The sequence below is a fragment of the Maniola jurtina genome, chromosome W (genome assembly GCF_905333055.1).
Source record: "Maniola jurtina chromosome W, ilManJurt1.1, whole genome shotgun sequence".
Classification (NCBI taxonomy): domain Eukaryota; kingdom Metazoa; phylum Arthropoda; class Insecta; order Lepidoptera; family Nymphalidae; genus Maniola; species Maniola jurtina.
In genome coordinates, this window is record NC_060057.1 from 5,407,779 (window position 1) to 5,426,653 (window position 18,875).

The 18,875-nt window shown below is 37.6% G+C and overlaps 2 protein-coding genes and 1 long non-coding RNA gene across 3 annotated transcripts; 2 read left to right on the forward strand and 1 right to left on the reverse strand.

Moving 5' to 3' along the window:
• Positions 1-537: 537 nt before the first annotated feature.
• Positions 538-1,570, forward strand: LOC123879776. The gene is made up of 2 exons (XM_045927675.1): positions 538-805; positions 1,236-1,570. Exons 1-2 carry the CDS (start codon positions 539-541, stop codon positions 1,452-1,454), a joined length of 486 nt encoding a protein of 161 aa, XP_045783631.1. The 5' UTR covers position 538; the 3' UTR covers positions 1,455-1,570.
• Positions 1,571-6,260: 4,690 nt separating this feature from the next.
• On the reverse strand, positions 6,261-14,501 carry LOC123879774 (putative nuclease HARBI1). Its single transcript, XM_045927674.1, has 6 exons — positions 14,017-14,501; positions 7,869-7,999; positions 7,576-7,777; positions 7,161-7,305; positions 6,637-6,883; positions 6,261-6,550 (listed from the first exon to the last, which is right to left on the reverse strand). Exons 1-6 carry the CDS (start codon positions 14,239-14,241, stop codon positions 6,415-6,417), a joined length of 1,086 nt encoding a protein of 361 aa, XP_045783630.1. The 5' UTR covers positions 14,242-14,501; the 3' UTR covers positions 6,261-6,414.
• On the forward strand, positions 7,896-8,846 carry LOC123879777. Its single transcript, XR_006799073.1, has 2 exons — positions 7,896-8,020; positions 8,369-8,846. It is a non-coding gene; the product is annotated as an uncharacterized LOC123879777 (long non-coding RNA).
• Positions 14,502-18,875: the final 4,374 nt, after the last annotated feature.

Consider the following 18,875-nt stretch of genomic DNA (forward strand, 5'->3'; position numbering starts at 1 on the left):
TATTCTAATGTTGCAACACCGATTTCGTTCATTCATTTTTTGTCTAAAACCTATAGTCTGTGTTTAAAAATGACGTTTTATGTCAATTTAACGTCTCTTGAATTTGTTATTTTGGATGTTGGCGGTTTTCAGTTTTATGTTATTGGACTGTGAAATGTGAATGTTTTGCAAAATGGAAAATAATAAGAAGTTGTAAGTAAATTATTTTGATGATATGGATATTATTAGGTGTACCTATTTAATATGGAGTTAAACATGAATTAATTAAACCACTATGTTTCAGTATCAGAAGCAACAAGGCACAAATTGCACATTTGTGCCATTATATGGCGAGGCACCCCGGGTTCGCCGCTGGGGATTATAGGACGCCTTTAGGGGCGGCCACAAATAATTCCCAGTGGGAACGCTTAAAAGGCGAACTAGATGAGCTTGGCCCACAGAGGTCGGTGGAACAATGGAAAATTGTAAGTTGAAGTACCCGTTTTCATTTGCATCAGTTAGGTACTAGTGGAATTCACTGGAAATAGGTTCAAAAGTTATGTTTAACATAAATATTCATTCATATACTATAACAATTTCCTCAAGATATACAGAGAAGCGCATTAATTTAACAACTTTTTGTTTCAAGTGCTGGCGAGACCAGAAGCGTAAGGCCCGAGATGAGGGTGCGGCCTTAAACAAGGCCAAAAATGCCACCGGCAATTGTGTGGAGATGCCGTCAATCTCCGACAACGCAGTGCATGTTTTGCATGCAATTAGCCAGGAGATGGCAGTGGGTTGTGGTCCTGAGGAGTCACCAATTGGTGTAAGAAATATACATATATCATGATTAACCCCATCGTCGGCCCACTACCGAGTCTCTTCTCAGTAGATTGAGAAGGGTCTAGACTCTAGGCCATATTCCACCACGCTGGCCCAGTGCGGATTGGCAGACTTCACACACCTTTGATAACATGGAAAACTCTCAGGCATGCAGGTGTCCTCACGATGTTTTCCTTCACAGTTAAAGTGAAGTTTATATTGCTTAAAAAGCTCATGAGTCTCAAATAGGAGGCAGACTTGTTAACCGCTAGACTACCACAGCTTTGCACATTGTAGGCTCTAAATCTATTTCTAGTCATTTATTTTTTCAACTTGAAATCATAATTTGTTATAGCATAGCTAAATACTAAAAGTTAGAATTTACACTGTGTACCTATTGTATTTAACTGTGTTTACTTTCCTCTTTCTTTTAGTTCACTCAGGAAACCACAACCCCACTGCCAGCTCTTAGCCAATTGCATGCAGAACATGCACAAGAACCGGAACCATGCCCCAGCACCTCGGGCATGGGTGTGGTGGTTTCAGGACCACAAACTGGTCAGCCCCCACGGAGACGAGCTCGCAAATCGCTGCCTCACGATAAGTTCTTGGAGGCGCAATTAGAGAACAACAACTTATTAAGAGTAAGATAATCCTTAGAATGGGCAGATGTATTCTGCCTTTATATCCATAAATTGTTGATGGTGTAACTACAGTGTATTGTGTATTTGTTTGGTTTTAGGAGGCGAACGCTTTACGTCGGGAAGCTATTGGCTTACGACGCGAAGCGCTCAAGACAGCTCAAGAGCACGTTGCTATCTTGTAAGCATTAATGTATTGTAATTATAAGGGATGTTTAACAATTACACTCAAGTTTCATGTTTTTAACTAGAAGTGCAATCTTTTTAAATCAATTCTAACTTTTCTCAGACTCAAAATTGAGTTAAAACGAGACATTTATGTGATAGATCTATCTCGTTTTAACTCTGTCTTAAGTCTAAGCTAAGTCACAGTGCGCTCTATAGATCTCATCCTTAGAAAATAGTTTCTTTCACCCCAATAATAAAGTATCTAAATTTTTGTGTACTTTATAACATTGTGTTTATCTTGTTATAGGACTGCAAAAGAAAAAAGAAAGTGCGTCCGTCCCCGCTCCCCTCCCTCCTCCCCCCAACCGTAGACATCAAGCGAGCTGCAGGAAGGGTGTTCTGATGCGGCGTGATTGATGACTAATAGCCACTTCTCTAATGATGATTGATGACTAATAGAACTCTTCTTACGACCAGCAAGAACTACAGAAATTTCAACGACAAGCATGCCTCGCCATTACAGGCTGCATGAGTACCACACCAACAACAGCACTTGAAATCATACTGGGGATCCCGCCCCTACACTTACAAATCAAAGAAGACGCAATGCTCGCAGAATTGAGACTGAAAACCTCAGGTCTATGGAAAAAACAGAACACAAGGCACACTAAAATTCTAGTGCAAAACATTACCCAAGACTGGAGTGGAAATGCGACAGAACCAGGAAACAACACATACTGGAAAAACCATACAAAATATATCCAGAGATAAACATAGATCCGAAGTCAACACGAGATGCAATAGGTGTACATCGATGGATCCAAAACAAAAACCGGCACAGGAGCAGGGGCCTACTGCCAAGAACTAAACATGAGAATAAGTCACGCACTCGGTAAGGACAACTCTGTCTTCCAAGCAGAGTGTGTAGGCATTACAACCGCAACCATAGCAATGGCAAATCAACAGGTAAAAAACTTTAAGATTAACATTAACTCAGATAGCCAAGCTGTTCTCAAAGCTTTGGCTAGATTCTCGACACGCCGACGCACGTGCTCCTGGAGTGCACGGTCGTGGCAGAACAACGAGAATGCCATTTGGGTTTCCCAACCTCACTTCATGAAGCCCTCGGCAACCTGGGCGGTCTACTTGGATTCTGGAGCGAGCTTGGATGGCTGGAGTGAAGACTTCGGCGGGGAGGGGCAACGCACGCACAACAGACGGAAACGTTTAAGTGCGGAAACCAGCCCAGAGAGAAGAAAGAAAAGAAATAAAGAAGACTAATAGCCAACCTTAGAATCCTTCGCTGGCTCGGAATTCAATACAAACTGTCCCGACAATCCGCAGTTGGCCAGCGTGGTGGACTATGGCTAAAACCCTTCTCATTCTGAAAAAATTGCGTCATCCGTTGCGGCGTGATTGAAGGATGACTAATCAAGTAGAAGAATTGCATTATCTTAAGTTATTCTACATGATTAGTCCGTCCATCAATTTTAGTATCACTATAAATATAATAATGTTTTGTATTTAGAAGGACATTTTATGTTAAAGATGTTATTTAAGATTTTTTTGATATTTTTAGTGACAAGTGCAAGCTTACAACAGTTATCTCTCTGTCACTTACTCCATACAATCGTAGTTCCGATTTCATTTGAATATTAAGCAACCAAAGTCCATAAAATTTTGCAGACATATTCTAGGAACTAATATCTGTGCCTGTGGCGTTTTAGATTTTTCTAAAAATATGTAGTTTTAAAATTACAGGGGCTCAAAGATTTGTATGTGAATTTTTAAGACCGCATAATTTTGAAACCGAATATTTTAACAGAAATCTGGAAAACCACAGGCATAGATATTAGTTTTTAGAATATGTCTGCAAAATTTCGTGGACTTTGGTTGCTTAATATTCAAATGAAATTGGAACTACGTTTGTATGGAGCGAGTGACGGAGAGACCCCTCTTAAGTGTAAAAACTGATTTAATGTGTTTAGGGTTCCGTTGGTATCTCATAAACAAAAACCGGCCTAGTGCGAGTCAGACTCCTAGAGCAAAATTAACTTAATTGTACCAAGTCCAAAACAACATTTTCAGCTCATATTTATCTACTTCTAAGAAACTGAAATGCATAACACTGATTCTTAAGAACTGTCCAAAGTAGCCATTTATAAGCCAAAAATGGCATATGCCAGTCAGACTCTCACACTGAGGGTTCATTTTTTCGACACTATGCACAATAAAACAAAAACTACTATGCATAAAAATAAATAAAAATCTGTTTTAGAATGTGTAGGTAAAGCCCTTTCCTATGATAACCCACTTGGTTTAGTTATATTTGAAAATATACATTTTAATATTTTTTTGTGATGTAACCACAAATTCACTGTTTTCGGATTTATTCCTTTACTTGTGCTATAAGACCTACCTACCTACCAAATTTCAATATTCTAGGTCAACGAGAAGTACCCTATAGGTTTTATTGGCAGACATGATGGACAGACTGACAGACAGACAGACAACGAAGTGATATAAGTTCCTTTTGAGGTACAGAATCCTAAAAAACCAGTCAAGTGCAGGTAGTCTGACTCGCAAACGAAGGGTTCCGTATCATCGTATAAGATATAGGTACCTAACAGATTTAGTTAGTAGAACCCTCTGTGGTAGAACACTGCAAGTTAATGATGGACTGCCCAATCTACTTAAATGTAATTTAGTAAACTAATTATTTTTAATAGTATCATCGTATAAGATATAGGTACCTAACAGATTTAGTTAGTAGAACCCTCTGTGGTAGAACACTGCAAGTTAATGACGGACTGCACAATCTACTTAAATGTAATTTAGTAAACTAATTATTTTTAATAGTATCATCGTATAAGATATAGGTACCTAACAGATTTATTTAGTAGAACCCTCTGTCGTAGAACACTGCAAGTTAATGACGGACTGCACAATCTACTTAAATGTAATTTAGTAAACTAATTATTTTTAATAGTATCATCGGATAAGATATAGGTACCTAACAGATTTAGTTAGTAGAACCCTCTGTGGTAGAACACTGCAAGTTAATGACGGACTGCACAATCTACTTAAATGTGATTTAGTAAACTAATTATTTTTAATAGTATTATCGTATAAGATATAGGTACCTAACAGATTTAGTTAGTAAAACCCTCTGTGGTAGAACACTGCAAGTTAATGACGGACTGCACAATCTACTTAAATGTGATTTAGTAAACTAATTATTTTTAATAGTATCATCGTATAAGATATAGGTACCTAACAGATTTAGTTAGTAGAACCCTCTGTGGTAGAACACTGCAAGTTAATGACGGACTGCACAATCTACTTAAATGTAATTTAGTAAACTAATTATTTTTAATAGTATCATCGTATAAGATATAGGTACCTAACAGATTTAGTTAGTAAAACCTTCTGTGGTAGAACACTGCAAGTTAATGACGGACTGCACAATCTACTTAAATGTGATTTAGTAAACTAATTATTTTTAATAGTATCATCGTATAAGATATAGGTACCTAACAGATTTAGTTAGTAGAACCCTCTGTGGTAGAACACTGCAAGTTAATGACGGACTGCACAATCTACTTAAATGTGATTTAGTAAACTAATTATTTTTAATAAACTAATCATAAACAATTAAATCTGACTTTTTACTTACTATCAGGCTGTGACTATGATGATGATGATGAATAAATAAAACACTAATTTAAAACAAAAATATTTTATATTCAATAAAACTTTTACATGTATTTTTGAATCGTCAGATGCATCTACCACTGGTTCGGAATGCCGTTCCTACCGAGAAGAACCAGCAAGAAACTCGGCGGTTGCTCTTTTCAAGTATTCAATTTACAATAATATGCCATACTGTACTATACAAGCAATTGCAGCCTCGTGTATTACTGGAGAGAGTCAAATCCAATGCCTGACGCATACCCTTCCGTCAGGGAACGGAGGGATTATGTGGGGCTTGCACCCATTAAAACCTGTGTTCGTCCCTCGACAGACTGGCGGTTGCACGTGTATCACTTTATTAGTATACTCATACTAGACTACTAGACTCATTGTCTCCGTACTGCTCAGCATTTCCTGAATCTTCCTCCAATGGTACACTAAAAACTGCATTACATAAATTAAATACATTTATTTATTTATATTATTATTAAAATGCTTCTTCTTATTTTGTATAATGGCTTTTAGTAGTGCCACACCAGCACAATGCACTTCGCCAATGTCACGTAGAATGGAAGAGCCACCCAATGCTTACCCAATAAATGATGCAGCAAGCATATATAATTTCAGATGCTTTTTCTGGGGAATAGTGCAGAACTCTGTCTATCCCAGGCATCTTAGGCTACTCTTGAGATACCAGTTTGTCCTCTCCACTGCATTCCGTACCTCTGTTGAGGAGAGTTAGGTTCTGCATGCAGAATCGGGGTCATTAGCCCCTGAATCACCTGCAATAATAAAATATCAAAATGGATTTATTATTCATGGTTTCAGTGTACGTTTGTACTATGTTAATACAGTGAAACATAGCATAACATACAATGTTCAGTTATTAAAATACCTAATGTGAATAGCCTAGTGGTAGTTAAGCCTATAGCTCTAATTATATGTTTATAGCCCCTTATAATATACTATTGGACGGTTTGGGATGAAATTTGGCATGATATTATGATGAAGCCATCTGCTAAGAAAGGATTTTTGAAAATTCAACCCCTAAGGGGGTGAAATAGCGGTTTGAAATTTGTGTAGCCCACAAGGACGAAGTCGCGATCTTAAGCTAGTTAAAATAATTGGCGATGAGTTGTTCCCGTTTGGCTTGGGAGAATCTTAGAAGATGCCTAGGTTCTTCCACACCACTAGGCTCATTGTCTCCGTACTGCTCAGCATTTCCTGAATCTTCCTCCAATGGTACACTGTAAAAACAGCATTACATAAATTAAATACATTACCTTCAGTTAATAACAAAATAATGTTATGTAGAGATTATTAAAATGCTTACCCAAAATGCTTCATCAAATTATAAATGATGCAGCAAGCATATATAATTTCAGATGCTTTTTCTGGGGAATAGTGCAGAACTCTGTCTATCCCCAGGCATCTTAGGCTACCCTTGAGATACCCGTTTGTCCTCTCCACTGCATTCCGTACCTGGCAGTGCCAATCTGTGTACCTCTGATGAGGAGAGTTAGGTTCTGCATGCAGAATTGGGGTCATTAGCCAAGGTTCAAATGGATACCCTGAATCACCTGCAATAATAAAATATCAAAATGGCTTTATTATTCATGGTTTCAGTGTATGTTTGTACTATGTTAATACAGTGAAACATAGCATAACATACAATATTCAGTTATTAAAATAATGTAACAATAGCCTAGTGGTAGTTAAGCCTATAGCTCTAATTAAATAGTCCCTAATAATATATTTTTTTACTTATTAAAATATTTCAGCATCATTATCTAGTTTATTTTACAGTGTCTGAATGTTTTCCTAAATTAATTAAGAATCAATTGTATGTTGACCTACCCAAGAGGAAATAATTTCCGATTCTTCTGTCATGCAGCCTTTTCATCTCCTCTCGTACAGATGAATGATGCCATATAAAGGCATCATGCACCCTGCCAGGATAGCGCGCATTGACATTGAGTATTCTGCAGTTAGCATCACAGATCTATAAAAATAATTTCAAACTGAATTGCGAAAAAAACGGTAAACAGTTCCCTTTAGAATACAGAAATACACAAAATTTAAATTTCAAAAACCTCCAGCACTCAAGTCTACAATTTTTAGGGTTCTGTACTTCAAAGGAAAAAGGAATTAAGTACCCTTAGAGGAACACTTATAGGATCATCTTTCTTTCCATCTATCTGTCTGTCATCAGTGTGAAAGTTGTGAAGAAATATTATTTATCATATGAAACAAAAGAAATAAAAATACATACCAGTTGTACATTAATGGTGTGTGCATCCTTCCTTCTATTTTTATAATGGGCACCTTGTGGGCCAGACGGAGGAAATATTTTAACGTGGGTACAATCCAGGAGCCCCACTATTCCTGGCACGTTGAATTTTGCTTCAAACTCTGAAGCCACACTCCTCCGGCTTGGTTCGGAGCCAGGAAAATGAACCCACTCAGCCAAAAGTCTGAAATTTGTAGGTACATAGGTATATTTTATGTAAACAAATACTGGAAGTATAATTTTTTTGTTTGAAAACAATTTAAACATAAATGTACCTTCTATAAATAGAGGTCAGAAACTGACCAAGAAAACTGCTTACTGTTGTTTGGGCCTGGCACATTGTGTGTTCTTGCCCAATTTGCCTCTGGTAGCCTCCATTGGCAAGAAATTGGATGGAGCACAATACCTACAATAACATTATTCATTAGTATCAGTACAGTGAGACCTCTTTAACTCGAAATCCTCTCTAAGACACAGTTATTAATTTATAAACAGGAAGTAATAAAATTTGAATATCAATAACAATGTCCAAGAAATCATTTAGCTCACAGGGCGTTTTTTTTTTGCAGAAGTTCTCAATAACAACAACTACTATTATATACATTTTTGTTCACATCTGCTTAGGTACAAAATTATCTTATCTTGCTCGGGACTTCGTCCGCGTGGACTAAACAAATTTCAACCCCCTATTTCACCCCCTTAGGGGTTGAATTTTCAAAAATCCTTTCTTAGCAGATGCCTATGTCATAATAGCTACCTGCATGCCAAATTTCAGTCTGATCCGTCCAGTAGTTTGAGCTGTGCATTGATAGATCAGTCAGTCACCTTTTCCTTTTTTATATTTAGACTTATCTCGTGTTGTCTACATAGAACATCGATTTGCTTTTTTTGTTTAAATAGGATAATTAAAAACCCCTTGTCTCAAAGTCTTCGATAAGTCTAACATTCATTAAATAACTTGACCGTCACTGGAAGCTTTATATTGAGAGTAGCATTTCCGTTTCCGTCGATTTCATGCCAGTTTTCGTACTTTTATTGATATCATATCCGGTTTTGTGGCGCCACCTGGCGGTGTCGCGCTCAAAGTTTTCTTAAATTTTTCAGCGCGGCCATGGCTTCATTGGCGTTTTGTTTGCCGTCGAAGCAACTTGCAATCAGTCAACACAAAACTTTGCAAGATATTTTTATTTTATTTCATTGTGTGGTACTTAATAAAGTGAATTTGGTGAATAATTCGCAGTAAGTACTTATTTTTAATTTATATTACATTATGTAAAATGTAAAATTTAAAATATATTAATATGTACGTGATCAATATTTTTAACGGTTTGTCCGTTCGGATCACAGTACTTTATATTTATTTGCCAGAAGGTAGTTATTAAAAACTTTTCGTACTTGAGACGATGTAACAATTAGAAACCGATTATTAGAAATGAATTTCAAATATTTGAAATTAATATTATTAGCTAAAATTTACCTTTTAAGTCTGTTACAATATGCTCATTTTATTGAGAGGGTACATGACGATAGTTATGACCCCGATTGCATTTTGAAATGAATCCTCTCGGATTTATACGAGAAATTCTTTTAAGATTATGATATGTCTTTTCTAGTTATTGTTATTGTTAATTCAAATTGTTACATCGAATAGTAATGAAATTACAGGTAACCTTTATAAAAATAAAAATATCACACCTGACGATCATCAGGATGAAATCGAATAACAAAGTTCGTGTTTAGATTTTACTTTCAACAGGTTCTAACCATTAATTAACCAGTTTCCAGGTTTTTCAGGTTTAGCTAGCGCATCTTGGTTTTTACGTATACCTACACAGTACATTAAAAATTCTTTGATAAAACTCAAGGTTCATAGACCTAGAAACAAACAAAGAAGTAAAAAAGTATGATACCTTGCAATTTCTAGCAGATAAAGCTTATGCAGCTATCACATACTGCATAAACAAAAATAAGCCTAGGTTTTCCTAAAAATTGTGCTTTCTTGACTTTATTTTTATTCGTATATAAATTAACTGAAAATCAATATTAACTTAAATAATAATATTAAATTAACTAAAATATTGATGAAATCAATAATCAGACTTCGTCGGGTCTTTCCACAATTAGTGTGTGGCTACAGCATAGAAGGCATTGCGATGCGCTGCGAAATTATCACGAGCCAGGTGGGTCTTTTGGTTACATCCATATGGGAAAAAACGAGTGGAGTTTGTTAATATTTTTTGGGTCGAAAAGAACACATTTGTTCAGTCAAAAGCTAAGGAATTATTATTAGTCCGCTGCCTCTCGCGGGGGCAGGGTATTAAAAATGTTACTGTTCCATCGCGTGGAACTATTTTGCATACACTATGGTAAATTATTTTGACGATTCAAAAGCAATAGCAAAAGTGTATTTGAATAAAGATAAAATAAATTTATTTGACCCAGCAATAAATAGAAAACACATTGAACGCGTTCGCCGCTTCACAAGCACAGAAAATTATAATTGTTGCCGTTCCATCGCGTGGAACTACTCGACATGCACATTGCTTTTCTGAAAAATGGTCACCCGCCCCTCGTAGGGGCCATGCATTTCAAATGTTACCATTTCAATACATAGAGCTGCCATGACTACCTTTGCCGTGCATTGAGCCAATTCAATGATCAATATTATCCACCCTCGCGGGTCGGATACCAGTATGATCAATATCATTCAACCTTCGCAGGGTTGATCCTAACATGAGCAATATTATACACCCTCGCGGGGTGGATACCAGTATGCTCAATATCGTCCACCCTCGCGGGGTGGATGCTAGTTTGAGCAATCTCATACACCCTCACGGTGTGAATACCAGTATGATCAATATCATCCACCCTCGCGGGGTGGATGCCAGCGTGATCTACATCATACACCCTCGCGGGGTGGAAACGAACATACCGGTAATATCTACAAAGGTCATCTAAAAAGTCGAAAGTTCTTATCGTTCCTCAATCAGGACTGGCGGTCCAAAAAGGTAAGTAAGCCACAGCATGATTATTTGCACCCGAATTCTCCAAGACAAATCAGAGAAACTAAACCAACCTCGTTCCAAGCAGGTTATTTAGTGCACCGTCTTTCGCAATGAAAGAAAATAGAGGCACCAGAGGTTATACAAAGGTTATTTCAATGGTATCGCATACCAACATTTAAAAAGCCACCTATTGTTTTTCCCAAGGAACTGTCTGCAATAGTGCATAAAATGAATCATGAAGCTTGCACCGCACGCCAAGCTTCGTTTTCACCTTGTTTCTGGTACTGAAGTGTCATCCCGACCAAGATCACATCTTAGAGTACGAAACAACTATGTATGTTATGGCAGAACTTTTCATTTTAATAAACATGCAAAGTCTGTTTTCATGTAGTGAAACAGTCTTGTGTCAGTGCTTCTTATTGAGGCCATACAGGAAAGTGCTAGCAATTAGATGATAACCTACCCGCCGTTCGGACTAACCACGGTGTCTATGGGTGATATTAAGAGAATGGTGAAATATGAGTCCTATTTTACTTAATCGTCTTGTCATAGAAAGTTAATGCAAGTACATGCTAAATGTACAAAGAGACTTAATACATGTACAATTTTTTACATGCATTAAGTTAATATCTACTACAGTTGAACTTACTGTTTTTGGTATATAAAATTTGAGAATTGGTTCTTTGACCACGAAAGAGTGAGTCTATTTAGAAATACTATAGAAACCCTAGAAAATGCCTCCAAAGAGAGCAGTTGGATGTAAGAACAGTTAGAAACGCTAGTTTAATCCTATAATAATATTTTTATTATTCTATAAAATAACAAAAAATAATAGGACTTCCGAATTTTGCCAATTTTGCTATCCAATCACGATGACTCAAACCAATGACCGCTGGATAATCCGAGATCTATCCCATACTGGTAGATCACTATTATCATTCGATAGACGTCCACAGCTGGACATAGGTCTCATAAAGAGACTACCACATGCCACGTGCTTACACTGCATGAATCTAGCGGATCCCTGCGACTCGTTAAATGTCGTCTTTCCACCAAGTGGGGATCTCCACGCTACGCTCTAAGCTGGCAGATGCGATATATCGAAATGATAGTCTAATTTACCCTTCAGAAGCTTCAAGAAGGCTCACTTCTTACGCCTTAGTTCAAGTCTCATTCAAAGTAACGACGAGACGTTACTCTCTCATTTAAGAAAAAGAGGAATGATGTTCATTCTATCATTCATTCATTTGTTAATAAAGCATATTTACAAGGTTTAAAGATGTTGTTATCCTTATTGAATAAAACATTCCAAATACTGGAATTATCGCTTGACAAATACACGATAGCATACAATATTATATCCGGTATGTATAGTAATCATGTAAATAATTTGTATCTAATGTCATAGCCAACCTCCCAGAGTGGCAATACGAGCTTGTGTGGAAATAATATTTGCAAAGTGAGTAATCCTGGAGGTCGATCTATTCACCTCGGAGAAAGCATTCGTAGTACACAACTATGCACTCTTAGATTTGATGGACCATCAAGTCCTGTTTCACGATGCTCTATCTCATGAAAGTTTCCACGGGCATAGGTGGTTTACGCCATTATTTTCAATTCTTCGTCTTGACTCTTGACCCATCTCAATTGGTCAAAAGGAATATTTTTTGAATAGTTGATTTAGTTTATATAATTTACTCCGATCGAAAGTGTTTGGCGGGCCTCGACCGTTATATAAAACACAGCCTCATTGACGCGCTATGGGTCTGTCATTGTCTTAAGAAGTCTAGAAAGAATGAGTGGTCCTATACTTTAGACACATAAAACCTAAGCAGTAAATCACTGCTTAATTTCAAGCGGAAATCTATCTTGAAACTATTGAATAAGCTTGAAAACGTTGATCTACATGGTCTTTAAAGAAAAATATTGATACCAACCTAAAGTATCACAATTAGCACCAGTTTTGGCACATAATATTATATATAATATTATATTATATTCCTCTTACACGAACCTGTAATTGGATCTATTATTGGATGTATGAAATAAAAGTCAAGTAATGTTTGTTAATGCGCGTCTGTTTCATATGTGCTATATTAATGAATAAAAGCAAATTCACTCAATTATGTATTCATGTCCAAGCATGTTTTAAAATCGATTTCTTCAGAAAGATTTGAAATCCACCCGTTTGGGGTGCTAATAATAACTTATTACTTAACTAATCATTTGTAATATCTGCGTTTTTATTACTGCTTACTATTCAGATAACTTCATATTGCATCAAAATCGTACCTTAGAGCGAATGATGTGTATTTAGTAAAATTTGATGATTATAAAATTAAAATCTGACATTTGCCCTAAATTCGGCTCAAAATCTGACATAGACAACCAATCAGAAATTGCTTGTAATAGAAATAGTCATAACGGGTATCTTTACCCTCTTTTTGGATTTATATGTGTAATTGGTAATTAATTATTAAACGACAGAGTATGATATGCTACAAAATATAATGCTCTATATTTTATAATCGTTAACGGATTAAACGTGCCCCTCGTACAGTAGGTATAGCAGACTGGGTAAAAACCTTTTTGAAAGAAGCAAGCATATCTGCTACTTCTAGTAACATACACTCAACTCAGGGAAAATCATTCTTATGATGAGACGGCTCATAAAAATTAGCAATCAGCTAATACAATTCAAAAAATTTCTAAATGTAAAGTGATTGAAGGCAATGTACTTAGTCCAGGTGGTATCGCTCAACTAACTTTTCTTCAGTTCTATGACTGATAGTTAAAATTCTTTTCTTTATTGATTTTGTATTCAAATAAACAAAATTTTGTTTATGAAAAAGAACATAATATCATATAAGTACTCATTATGGTACAAATGTAATCACATTGGCGTAGAATTCTAATATCTATTATGTGGCGTCACCAGGCGAAAACAAACAGGGTCTCAATATAAAGCTTCCAGTGACGGTCAAGTTATTTAATAGTAGCGTTTTACCTGAAAATAAAACGCATATTAAAATACTTACCTCACTGGAAGCTTTCAGTAATTCCTGCCTGGTGATATTGAGCCAATGAAGCCATGGCCGCGCTGAAAAATTTAAGAAAACTTTGAGCGCGACACCGCCAGGTGGCGCCACAAAACCGGATATGATATCAATAAAAGTACGAAAACTGGCATGAAATCGACGGAAACGGAAATGCTACTCTCAATATAAAGCTTCCAGTGAGGTAAGTATTTTAATATGCGTTTTATTTTCAGGTAAAACGCTACTATTACCTCGATAAGTAACATTTTCCTTGGACATCGAGTCAAAGAGGCTCAAATGTTTATTGAAAAAAATTAGTATTTTTTCAGTAAGTACTTCTTAGACACAATTCCGAGCGGTAGGTAGGCATCTTCACTTACTTTGAGATGAACAGGCAGGCCGTCACTGGTTTGAGGGTTCAAATCCTCTGAAAGTTTTTCAACGATATAGAGTGCCATCGGTTTGGAGATCCGCCAAAGCAATTGAAACTCTCTATCGCCTAAATCAAATGGATCACACACATCCCTAATTCGTCTGCGCTGGATTTTGCGCGCCTCTCGCTCTTCATATAATGAAATTAAATAATTATAAAAATTAACGGCCATCGCAATTCCGTTAATCTATTGAAGACAAATTATCTCGTCCGCTAGAAACGACAACGACAATTATGCCTATTTTAAATGTCAAAAGTCGAGAAAATTACGTTGGCATGTTAGTGCTCGTAGACAAAAATACCACAGATAAGTAAAAATTAAGTTTATCTCTACTTGTGACGTCACGAGACGATTGACGTTTGCAACCATGTTAGCTTCGGTAGACATAGAGAGATAAGACGACAAAATGCGTAGACAAAATTATCTCGTGAGCTGCATGTTAGGCGCACTGGATAATAACCAAGCGGATACGTCAGGATAGCAACCTTTAGACTAACCAAGCCTTCGTGGGCGCACCAACGATATTCTTGGACTATCAAATGATATTGAACTACCCGCAACTACAAACATGATAACTCTCACTTACTGCACGTGACAACTTCCAGCGTAACTAGGTAAACCTAACCTAACCTACCTAGACCGGCTCCTCCACTCCTACACCGGTCCCAAACCAACCAACCAACCGCCAATCGCTACGCTAATATTCTGATAATAAAATGCGAGAGTGAATTCCGAACACAGCAACGCGTGCCCATCAAAATCCAACTCTGACACTTGACAGTGACAGCTAAACAAATATGGCTGAATTATTCACGTAACGTTCCTTTTCACGGAGTCTATGACATTAAAACCTCTTTTTAATATTGACTCGACGACAAATTATAATATTTTGAATTACAACAAAATTGTTATTATGTGTTGATAGAAAAATACACAGCGTCGCTATGAAGATCATTTTGTGTGGTGTGCACTCTTCCTTAATTTTTCTATGTGTACTCACCTTTAATCCTGCTATGTTTGTATTTTACCTGTCTGTCACCTGCGACTTGCGAGGGCGCCCATCTCTCCTAAGTTGGTCAGCCCTCTTTACTGTCATAGTGTCTTCACCAGGAAGACATTCCTGCAACGCTGTGTATTTTTTATTATTATATTATTATTACATTAGCTGTTTGACCCATCTCACCGGGCAAATTTGTGGATCTGGGTGTTTTAATAGTAACCATCCTGACTGTCTATATTGCCCTGAATCCGTCTTCGAGCCAAACGCTGGCCACAGAACTATTCTATCATCTGAGATACATATATGAGAATCAGATATTCTTAGCAATGTTAAATCATGTACCCTTCTTCCAGACGCTAACAGAAGGATAGTTGCAGTTCTGCATGATACCTCAAAGAGTGTAATTTTGTCATTTGGTGTAGACAACCAATCTAATACCACTTGAGCATCCCACACTGGTGGTTTTGGCTTAGCTGGGTGTGCTGTAGCTATTGCCTTGAGAATTTGCCTTACAAGTACTTGCTCTTCTTCCTGCTCTGAATTGATCTTACAAAATGTGAATATGGCAGATTTATGGATTAAGATTGTATTATAAGCAAGATGCAATTGTAAATGCAGATAGGCAAGAAATCTAGCTACCTGTTGTAACTGCGGTTTATAACTATTCACTTTATTCTCATCACACCATTTAAACCATCTTCTAATAGCTGGATAATAAGTTTGTATTGTTGACTGTCTCCAACTAGTCTTTAACAACTGTCTTTCTTTTTCAGACCAGCTGCAGGTCTGTTGCCCCCACCTCCAACTAACCAAGCCTGAAGGATCAGTTGGTCTACTTTCGCTGGAGCTAGGCCTGTTGCAGTGTCGATTAGACATTCCGAAAGTCTCTCTATCGTTATTGGTGGTTCCAAGGCTCGTGATTTCAGATCCGCTAACCAAAAGGTATTTTCCCAGAGTGGTGCTATGATAATATAAAGACCTTTTGCCCTGTTTAGCTGCGCCAAAACCCGAGGAATGAGATTGGGTGGAGGAAATATCCATCCCAGCTGATAGTCCCAATCTTGACTGAAGGCATTTAAGAATAGTGCTGAGTGATCTTTGCAGTCCAGAGAGACGTATCTGTTGACCACGGCTGTTTCTGCTGACGCGAACAGGTTGATGTCTGGTTTTCCCCAACGATGAAATAATCGGTTTGTTGCTGTGGGCAATAGATGCCACTCTGATAGCCTTCGCCCCCTTGATAGGCGATCGGCTGTGCAGTTGTACCTCCCCGGGAGGTAATGAGCTGATAAGAGTATGTTCCTCTCTTCTGTCAGCCTCAACAACTTGCGTGTCAGTTGAGTAAACTCAGGGAATGAGTTCCTCCCTCGTTCCGTATGTATGAGACCAGTGTCTGATTGTCTGACTGGACTAGAATATGAGCATCCTTCAGTGTATGAGATCGATTCCGAATCTACTGCAAACAGCTCTTTCCAGTTCGAGTGCCATCTCATCTGTTCTTCTGTCCACATTCCCGACATCAGAGTTTCGTTTAGCTGGGCTCCCCAACCTGCATCCGCTGCGTCGGTCGTCAGGAAGTGAGTGTATGGACGTTGATGTAGAAGTGAATCGGCTTGGATAGCGCGAATCCACCATCTGAGATCGTCCATTACCTGTGGTGGCAGCTTCCGTTTCATTTTGTGGTTTCGTCTGAATCGTCTCAGAAATATTTGTAGGTACCGGCAGTGAAGGCGGCCTCTTGGAACCACAAAATTGGCGAAATTTAACTGACCTAGCAATCTTTCCACTGACTTTGGATAATTTATTTGCCATCCCAGAGACTCCAAGATCTTCACGACTTCCGCAGTCTGAGATCTTAACTTGGACTGGTCCTGGTGGACCAAGAGGAAATCGTCCAGATAGACTAGAACTCGAATTCCTCTGGAACGAAGGATTTCCGCAATCCAGTTCGTTAGAGCTGCAAATGTCCGAGGTGCAGATGATAGGCCGAAAGGAAGGGATGTCATTATCAGCAACTCGTCTTGGTAAACCAATCTGAGGTAGCAACGATGGGGCTCTGCTATTGGCACGTGAAAATATACATTGGAAATATCTATCTTGACCATCCAATCCTCAGCCTGTAAGAACTCTGGTACTGATGCATGGGATATTAGTTGAAAATGTTTGGCCTGCACATATTTGTTTAGCCCCCTCAGGTCGAACACAGGACGAAGGCTGCCATTGCTCTTGGGAACTAAAAATATTTTTGATAGGAAGCTTGGTGTTAACTGCTTTGGTTTCTCTAAAATTTGTTGCTCTTTTAAATCCTTTATTATGCACGTCAAATCCGGTGTAACCTTTGTACTGTATCGGTTCATCAAATTTCTGTATGGATATATCAGAGGGGGTTTCCTCATGAAAGGTATGCGAGCCCCGGAAATAATTTTCATAATAAAGCTGTTGGCTCCTAGAGCTCTCCAGGCTGGCAAGAAGTTTCTTAGATGACCCCCCCTGAATCTTATATGGCTGTCATTTTTTATCTTTCCCCCGAAAGGACTGTAACGTGTACCTGAGCGGTCCCCTTACATCCCTTATTTAGATTGCATTTTTTTATATAGTAAATTGTTGACATAACCTTAAATCTGTTTGTTTACCTTTTTATATGTCATATATCAGTGTCCATGTCCCAAACTTCACAATGACGTTTAGGCGTGACGTTCGGGAATGTAATTCAACTATCTGTCAAACCCTCTTTCATATTGGAAAAAACTGGTAACATTTTGACAGCTCGTTTACCGAACGAAGTTGGCACTTTTCGGAGGCCATCTTGGAAGCTTCACTTTTTCTTCCTACGTACACGCGCAAACATTTGCTCGTAAGATTATTTTTCCAAAAATGTGAAAGTTAAAGGAAATATTGTATTATAATGGGCCTAAGGGCTATAGACTGGTAGGACACGGCGCTTTTAGCGGTAAGTGTTCATTTTCCTAACCAATCTCGCCATTAGGACATTGAATTTGCCAACAAGAAAATGAATGAAAATTTTAACCTAACATTTTCTTGTTGCAGCCTTCGTTCCCAGATTGTTATTCCCAGATCGTTTATCCACTGTTCGTTATCATTTAACGCCACATTTGATCATCTATTATGGGGATTTTCTTTAAATATCATTTTGGATCGTAAATGTTACGTGTCGTAAATCACGTGTTATATCGGATTCCATCCCGGGACTGGTGTGATGGATTGCCGTTTTCGGCCTGTGGAATTAGTTAAATATTCGACATGTGCCTAGCTTATTCTCTATTTTAACAATTTTGTGATAATTTTGTACTTTATTTTTTTTATAACCTCGTGTGTGGCCATGTGGCCCAGGTTACTATAAGTTTGTTTATTTTAGATCTTTGTATCCTATATATGTATATATAAAAATTAAGATAAGACAAGAACAAAGGGGCGGTATTATAAATTGTCATATTTTTTTTCTCTTTAGTAAATAAAATCTCGTATGAAACTTTGGAAATTTAATAAATTAATAATAAATTCTAAATGTTAATTTCTTTGATGTTTTATTCACCAATCTATTCGTGACCTTTGGCGTCCCGGAATAGAGAGCACGGCTAGGTAGACCAAATCTCTGTCTTGCGATTAAAAGTCCAGGCCTCGGCAAGTCTATCTGAGCAGATTTCTATCCAGCTGGCTGGCGCCCGAAGGTTTTCCCTGTATCCATTCTCCGTATATATGTTTTTGTCGGCTGGAAGTAAAAGTAAGATTTAATTTTATTGTTTTTTTTTTTATTTTTTTTTAAATAATTTTTTTTAAATTTTTC